This window comes from Cynara cardunculus (assembly GCF_001531365.2).
Source record: "Cynara cardunculus var. scolymus isolate 2C chromosome LG 1, CcrdV1, whole genome shotgun sequence".
Classification (NCBI taxonomy): domain Eukaryota; kingdom Viridiplantae; phylum Streptophyta; class Magnoliopsida; order Asterales; family Asteraceae; genus Cynara; species Cynara cardunculus.
This window is the reverse complement of record NC_037528.1, coordinates 4,818,258-4,827,297: the sequence shown is the minus strand read 5'-3', so window position 1 is coordinate 4,827,297 and position 9,040 is coordinate 4,818,258. Positions and strand designations below refer to the sequence as shown.

General features: G+C 31.0%; 1 protein-coding gene across 1 annotated transcript; it reads right to left on the bottom strand.

The window, feature by feature from the left end:
* Positions 1–1,162: 1,162 nt before the first annotated feature.
* On the bottom strand, positions 1,163–4,131 carry LOC112520649 (very-long-chain enoyl-CoA reductase). Its single transcript, XM_025129076.1, has 4 exons — positions 3,802–4,131; positions 3,679–3,718; positions 1,599–2,353; positions 1,163–1,506 (listed from the first exon to the last, which is right to left on the bottom strand). The coding sequence occupies exons 1-4, from the start codon at positions 3,868–3,870 to the stop codon at positions 1,438–1,440; spliced, it is 933 nt and encodes a 310-aa protein (XP_024984844.1). The 5' UTR covers positions 3,871–4,131; the 3' UTR covers positions 1,163–1,437.
* Between the last annotated feature and the right edge of the window lie 4,909 nt (positions 4,132–9,040).

Here is a 9,040-nt window from a genome sequence, read left to right as displayed (position 1 = left end):
AAATATCCTTGCATTAAAATTTTAATTTAAAATTACCAAATTTATAAATTTCCTAATTTATCTATTGATTTGTGGTTAATATTGGTTCTCACAGTTACCACAAACAACTCAGTTCTCCCTTGAATAGTCCCCTATATATATACATACATATAAGATTGGATTCACGTGAGACCAAAGGTTTTTCGTGAAACCCATAAGACCAATTTATGTTTATTGATCAACTTTATAAGCTAATAATCTAATGGTCTAAAGTTGCACGGTGATAATTTTGTGATTATTGAGAAGTCTCGTGACAATTTTGTGATTATGAATGTTCTAATTGTAGATTTAATTCAAGAGTTGAGAATTGATCTTACCGGTCTTACGAAAAACCATTGGTCTCACATGATCCAAAGTATATATATGTATGAAACAATACATTGGATTGGGTTCTCATAGAACCAATTATTTATTGAGTAGTAAATATTGTGAAAGCATAGAAGACATCAAATATTTATAGTAAAAACACTGTAAATGTTTATCTTTCACAATTGAATGTTTAATGTTATTCATGTGATCTCACGAAAACAGTATGATCTCAAGTCTATAAGATATATTATATGTAACATTGTAACATAAATATGTTTCATATATAAAAGACATACAATAACAATATCTTCTATTTATAGTCACATTCTTCGTGTCAAAAAAAGATAAAAGATAAATCCCACATTGAGTTGAATGGATCTCCTGCACACAACATATATCTTCCCTTTTGACCAAATTCATAAATTTATCGTAAAATCGACATCGTGTTTGGTAATTAAATAAAACGCATGTGATTTTTGACATAAGAATCATTTTGTTAGACGAGTGACCATGTAGGCATTGCTCGATATTTTTTTCTTATAACCATACATGTTTAGCCTAGTTTGTACACGCCTCGACTGATCTTATATAACCTAAACTTAATGGTCGAGCAAACCTTTAGTAATATCGAAAGGACTCAAATTGGTAAGCAGTAAGGAGGAAAAATAATACCTCAATGGTTAATATTTATTAATTTTCCAAGAAACCAAAAAATAAAACCCAATAATAGGATCTCAGTTGGGACAGGGATCATTTAAACTGCAAGAAACACCTTCTCAAGATTATGCCAATTTGGGGGGAAAAATCCAGATTCCACAGAAGAAAGACTCAAATTAACACAAATCAGGTAAATTCAAAAGCCCATCTGATAGAGCTGTGGCAAGTACACATGGTAAAACAGCTTAGACCTAGAAAAATTAATCATAGAAGCAGTATGATTCACAACCCAACAAGAAACTAATGTTCTAAACAAGTAAAACATCTGATCATTTTAGGAACATGTTGACTAGAACGAACTCATGATACGACCAAATCTATCTGATGATCCAGAACCAAGGGAAATAAGACACAACCCATAATTGTAGTCGCTTACAGGAATGGGGGCAATATGACCCATCGGCGAGGATACTTGGGTCTTCCTTCCTTCCCATCAAATAGCTGCCAACAGAGGACAAGATGGTATCAGAACAAGAATCAGCAAGAAGAGCAGAAATTGTTAATTCATCAAGTAAAAAGGTAAAGAAAATTACCCTCCTGAGACGACGATGCTTAGCCAGGGCCCAATTAGTCATGATGAAGGCAGCAACCACGAGAAATATATAACCTGCAACGGTCTGTGTTGCTATGTTGAAGCCCACCCACTGATAAATCTCAGTTGTGTAATTTGCACAAGTCACAATATTGAACAAAAACCCTTGTGGAATTTGGTATCCTCCGTTCCCACTGGGGCTGCGAAGATTTCTCAGTATGATGTGGCAATACAAGTTTGCAAGTTGCATGATCAACCCAATTCCTAATCCAATCTTTATCTGGAGATCACTTACGGGTGTGTAAAGAGGGTGATTAACGTAATAAGCGATATAACAGCCAAAACTCCAGTAATAGGCACAGTTTCGAAAGACATTTGAAAGAGGTGAGGTTGCATGACTGAATCGGTGCACAAAGAAGGTCTCCATGATACGTTTGAAATAGTGAAAACACCAGTAGTACATTGCGTATGTCTGAACTGGACGGATAACACGTTCGTCTTTGTAACCAAAATACTGGTACACTGGGAAGTAATAGAAGACAGGATAGAGGATCAGTGGGCCCAAATACTCAAAAAAGAAGAGTGTACGGTACGAAACTTGTGCACCCAAGTCCTTAAACACTACAGTAATGTTGTCGGAACTTCCACTAGTGTACTCTTTGAGACTTTTCTTGGATTGGAGGACAACAGGTTTCGCCTTTGACCCTGGTTGGAGGGGGAGGGTCAGGCGCTGTCTGGATGGATAATACTTCTTCACTGTTAAAATTAGAAGCATGTGGGTCAACAAACACTACATAGTAAGCAAAAAAGAAAGACGGATTTAATCATATAGAAGTCATTCAATAGATATATTCTCAACACATACCAAATCATTGTCCTAATGTCATACAACCATAGAATGAAACAAATATACAAAATAATCACATTAATGTAAAGCATACACATTTGGTAATAGAAATAGCTCCTTGGCTACCCGAGAAAGCAATCATGCTTGCACAATACACATTGACTTTAAGGGGAGAAGCCCAAATAAGTTGATTCAATAGACATTTTATTGACTGAAGGTGCCTCACCAAGAAACATTGTCTATACAGCTTTAACACCAGAATGGAGCACCAAGACTTGATTTATGAATGCATGAAGATGATTACTTTTAATATTCATGTCATAAAAGAAAGCTAATGTTTGCTGAAAACAAACTAGGGACAGTAGTATTTTCTTTTGTGTCCTTCCAATAAAAAGAAACACAGGCAAAAGAATATGATACACAGAGTTCAAGAGAACCAGTAGTGTCACGAAATGGTAATGGTTTATCTTATTTTGAAGTCTAGGTGATTGATTGTCGTCTCCTACAAACATTCAACCCCAAAAGGATGCCACTTCAGATTCATTCATTCAACTACAGTTGAATACAGCGGAACCTATTAACTAATGTGCATGTGGCCATAATCATATAATGATGCTCTTGCATCAAATCTCATAATTTAAAAAGAGATCAACTGAATCAGTTATGAAAGTATGTAGTGCGTCTAAACTTACCCTTGACTCATAATACCACTAAAATAGCTTCAAGAACCAAGTCTTCTCTCTTACAAGTTTGAAAATAATGAACATGGGGGTGCAAAAGTCAACCCCTTCTGGTGAAATTATACATACATCACAATTCCTATTGGAGATTCAGCAAAGGTTAGAAGCAACCCTGCTTCCTAGCTAGGTGGCTATCATTTCTTTAGAACAGAGAGAAACCAAGAATGCCGATTTCAAAGAAGATTATTACTACAATACTATCAAATTAATCTTTTTTTAGTATGAATTAATAGTGTCTGGGTCGATTTTAAATTTGATAGATTGAACTTGCGAGTTGCTAATCAAAATGCAGTTTTCTGGGAGCAAATAAGTATAAAATACGTTGTAATCACTAATTAGCACTCGAAATCTGTATCAATTTGAAGTTGTAAGGTTGCAGTTGACATGAAGGCCAAAGTGTATCCCTGTTTTTGAAACGGGTGGAGTAATTAAATGGAGCCGAATCCGATACTATAATTTATATTTAAACGACGATTGAATGAGGAAAAACTTACGCCGTTGATGAATTGCTTCCTGCAAATCAGCCACAGTAGCCTGGCAAAACCCCAAAACCAGTCACAACCTAAAAACCCCAAAAATATTATAAAATCACACAAACATATAGAAATTGAACTCACAGAGCTATCAAGAACAAGACCACCGTTGATTAACTCTCTACCGCTCCGAGTAGTAACGGTCACCTTCATGTTTCCGGCGATTAGATTAGAAACAAGTAACTAGTAGGGGAGAAGCCCAATCGAGAGAAAGCGGAGAAAACAACGGGAAGTGCAAAAATTTGAGATCTAGGAAAATGGGATTAATGAAATGTAGTGATGGTTGGGGCGATTTATGGGCAAGGAAACTAATGAGGGCCCACGCTATCAGTCATGGATGAGGCAAGCTTGCAAGTGTAATTTGATGGATTATAAAGGCTGTGTAGTTGGGGTAGATGACCGCTGCTGCGCTCCTATGAATAAATGATGGTGAAAGTGTAGTTTAACTACATGAGATGAGATCGCCAATTGGAGAACCACGCACGTGGCGATCGCTGTACCTAGGGTTTTTGATTTCCAAGTATTTAGGTTCTTTTTGGTCCCAAATCCCTTCTCCTTTTCTGTTTATTCTTTTTCTCTTCTTCTTAATTATCTTTGCAGCAGCAGATGTGTTGTTACATAGAAAATTTACACAAATACTTATTTTAGAAATGGGTTTTAGGGAGCATTTGGTTTGTCAGAATCTGATAGAATTGGAATGGTTAATTTTATTTTAACGTTTAGTTGTCAGTTCCAAACACTCTCTCGTTAAACGATTTCATCATTCATTCATAAAAGAGATGAAATTGAAATCTATTCCTTCCGAAATTTTATAAATAACAAGATTGCCCTCATTCCACTTTTTCCATTCTCATCTATTGTTTCCAATCTATCGAGCCACTGGTTTCTCTCATTTTGAACGATTGTTTCATTTTCTTCATCGATCAAAAAGTGGAGGCACGATTTATGCTTCGATTTCTGTTATCTCCAACGTATGATTTCTGTTTTTTGCTTTGATTTTGTTATTGTTTTTTATTTTTGCTTCGCCTTTTGTTACGACTTCATATTTCGACTTACGATTTTTGCTTACAATTTATGAATAGATCTTTGCTTACGATTTATACTTCGATCTCTGCTTCCAATTTATGTTCCGGTTTCTACTTCCGGTTTTTGCTTCTGGTTTCTGCTTACAATTTATATACTTCGATCTCTTATTACGACTTCTACTTTTATTTATGCTTACAATTTTTGTTTCGATTTCTGCTTACGCTTTTTGCTCCGATTTCTGCTTCCGATTTTTGTTCCATTTTCTGCTTCGATTTTGTTAATGTTTTTACATCATATTACTGCTTCAAATATTACTAATTTGACATATTTTTGTATATGAATTAATGCTTCAAAGAAATGGTGTTTTTGTCTTTTTTTTCATCATTCAATTCCAATTTAGTTGCAAGCTAATCAGGCAGATTCCAGTTTATTATACAGATTACATTCCATTCATATTAACCAGACACTTGGTCAAATATGATAACATTTCATTTCAATTTCTATAACATATTCCATTTTTTCAAAAAATCATTATGCAAAACAAACATTTTCTCACTTTTTTAAGTGGGTTTTCTAAATAGCCATAGCTCAGGTATGGACTTCACGTAAAAGGAATTTTTCTATGTAAAGGCTTTTTTTTACTTAAAAAATTTAAAAATTGCAAACTTTATTAATTTTTTTATATATATTTATAGATTTAAAAATATAAGATTTTAAAAACTTTACAAAAGGTTTACGTAGAAATATGAAAATTTGTAAAATATATATAAAGCTTATATTTTTTAAACATGGAAATTAAAAATAAAGAAAATAAAAAAATTACTTGACAAAAAAAGTTTAAGCAGAAACAATTACATTTAAACTTTTGTGTGTAAACTTTATTTTTAAATAATCTTTTATTTTTTCATCAAATCTGGAAAATAGAAATACATAAGAAAAGGGTTTAATGTAAATTTCTAATTTTAGTTACAATTTTTTTTTTTTAAATCTTGAAATGAAAAAAAAAATAATGAAAATTTGTAAACTATGTAGAAATTTTAACATGGAAATTAAAAAAAAAAGGTAAAAAAAATAATAATAAAAATAAAAATTGTAGAATATATAGAAACTTTTAACATGGAAACTAAGAAAAAAGGTTAAAATGAAGAAAAATATATTTTTTTTTACAAAAAAAAATTATTATTTCTAAAATCCAGATATAAAAAAATTGAACAATTGAAAGAATTACTTTACAAAAAAGAAGTTTACGGAAAAAACATTGTTTCTGCGATAAATTTTTTTGTAAAGTTTTTAAAATTTTATTTTTTTAAAATTTGGAAATGTATAAAAAAAACAAAACTTTACGTAGAAAAAATTATTTTTCGTCCGTGTGTAAATTATGGCTATTTCAGGAAACCACTTTACAAAATTTCTATTCGTGTAAATTTTCATGTTATAAACGTATATTTTCTCCTTTTCTTTTCTTTGTCTTAGATGATAATTTAACATAGTTGTTAGGTGGTTGTTTTTTTTCAAATCTTAAAAACTTCTAAAATAACATAGGTATTGGAGATGCTCTAACCTCTAAGTGTGTTTTTGGTTAACCACTTATGGTGTAATACTGGGGAAGTTCTAGTAGAAATCTCATATTCTCTGAGTTTGAATTTAGGCGTTGGAGGTTCACCTATGATAACTCATGGTTATTCATGGTCGTCCAAGAGATTAATCAGTGTTTATAAACTGATCCGAAAACCTACGGTTCAATAAAAGAAAACAAAAAAAGGTTTGTTTGGTTTGGATTTTAATTTTAGTTTTATAAGTTGTGGTTTCCAATATGTTTTATTTATTATTACTGAGTGTATTTGGTTTGAACTTATACTTATGTCTAAAGTAATCCAAATATTGTTTGTTTTATCTTATTTTTCTAAATGAAGCTAATGTTGTAAAATGTATTTTAATTTTATTTTTAAGTATAAAAATCATAATTTTATTTACATTGCATCTTTTCAATGTACTTTATTAATAGTATGAAGGCTGAAGGTTTTAATGGACGTAAATACCAGTGATGCTGATAAACGCTTACATTTTTTTTAACATAAAGAAGGCCTTAGAATTCATAAAAGACGGATCAAAATGCAATTCATGAAAATGTTTATACCCAGTTTTTTCTTTACGATCATTGTTTTAAATATTTTTAAATCATAAAAAACAGTAACACATGGTATTATAGAAACATTTACAAAAGAGAATATCAATAGAAAACAAAAATGTGTTTGTTGTCAAATGAAGCGTCCATTTGTCTAAGATTTATTAATACAATATCTTAATTAGATTTTATAAGATTTCTTTACTAACTGATGTTTGTTAAATGCATCCATTGGATTTACTTAAATATTAGTTGAATTTGGCAGATAAGCAAACATATCCAACATTTAGGAATTTAGGAAACTTGTCGACCAAATTGATATTTTGCAATGATTATTAATGAGATGTAGAATTTATATTGTTGATGAGTTGGAATGCTTATGTTTGAATGTTAATATGCAGTACTACAAAGTACTTTGAGATAGCTAGAGTCGTTCCTTCCTACAAAATAGGATCATGAAATCGCGTCCTGTTGTGTATGTGGGATCACTGACAATTGCTTCAAGTAACGGAGGAAGCTGCCAAATCTCCCCTCAAACAGAACTCCATGTCGATTCCTCCTTGGAGATCTCTTGCCTATCTGCAATCCAAATGACACTCCCCCTAATAACGACACGTCCAACATGAACCATAAACCATTTTATATTCGCTTATTCCTGACCACAAACTTTGCAGTGGAGACTTGAATCGGCTGAAATCTTTGATCCAATTTAAGATGGAAAGTGATGGGAACTATTTACAGAAGGCCATATGCCGGGTGAAGGTAAGGTAGATAGGTGGAGGCTAAGAACACCATGAGATTTGAAGAAATTTCTGGTGTAAACTAAGAAGGCTTCGTGAGCCAAAATTGAGAGCAGGTGTTTGTAGCATGCAAATAAGAAGGTAATAACTAAACCCCATCAAGATGGATGCTTTTTCCTGGCCATCGGATGTGGTGGTATACTTGCTTTTTCTATACGATTTTGTGTGTCTCTTTTTTTTCATCTTTTGATGATAATCGGATCCTCGGTGTTTTGTTATGTGGATCTAAGTTTTGGTTTGTTTTCATTTCGATTTTTGGGTTGAAATCAATGAGTTGTTATAAAAGGCGATTGTTATATTCATTTGATTAATAGATGGTAAAGTTTATTCCATGGAGATGGAACTTTGACTTTATTCCATGTGAATCTGCAATTCTTGAATGGTTCATGGTTGTAGTAGTAGTATGGATTATTGAAAGCTTGGTAAGTGTACTTATTTGATAAGCAAATTAAATACATAAAGATCTGGTTGGTTTAATAGCATGTTCAACAATTATATTAAAATAAATATTTTGAAGATTTATAATATATTTTTGCTTCTAGAGTTATGTTATAACGTATGTTAAAATATATATTAGAATGGTGAGAATATAAATCTTCAAGTTTGGAGAATTATCACCAATAGATTTAATATTTAATTTTTCCCCACCAATAGAAGATAGTAATATTAAGTGTTCAGATTTATTTATTTATTTTAATATATTAAATATTTTAATAATATAGTTAATGATATAATTATTAAAATAAAGTAGTTGTTGAAGTTGAATTGTTGTTTTAGATATTTCGACACTCTACTTAAAAACAATTATAGTATAACTTTCGGAGTTAAGAACCAAAAGGTTAACCTCAAAAGAGTTGCAACTCTATGACTTTAATCAAACCATTACAAAATTATTATTGCTATCATATTAAAATAAAATTGTATATTTTATATTTATCTATACTATATTATAAAGTATTTAACAAAAACTTTTAAAAATCATTTTTTGTGCATAAATTACTGTTTATTAATGCATGTTACTTAAAACTCAAGATTATAAGTAGATTGTGCGTAAGTACAACTTATTAAAGCTTCATATATGAATTCATGCAACTAACTATAGATAAACATAATCAAATACAGAATAAACATCTCATTTTAAATATATAAAGTCTAAAATATAATTAGAATAATCATTGAGTTCTAACATAATCTTTAATTATTATCTTTATAAATATTATATTATTAAACTAAAAATAAATTACTTTCTTATTAAACTTAAATTAAATTATAATAAAAAATTAAATTATAATAAAAAATTAAATTAAAAAATTATACAAAAAATGATGAATTTTAAATAGTTAATTTGATACGAATATCGATATATTTTTGT

Bases quoted from the DNA above. Each gene is read 5' to 3' on its own strand.
- LOC112520649 (XM_025129076.1), bottom strand. From the start codon at position 3,870: ATGAAGGTGACCGTTACTACTCGGAGCGGTAGAGAGTTAATCAACGGT. The intron at 2,354-3,678 runs GTAAGTTTTTCC...TAATTTTAACAG, and splicing joins GGAAGCAATTCATCAACGGC to TGAAGAAGTATTATCCATCC. The intron at 1,507-1,598 runs GTAATTTTCTTT...CTCTGTTGGCAG, and splicing joins AGCATCGTCGTCTCAGGAGG to CTATTTGATGGGAAGGAAGG.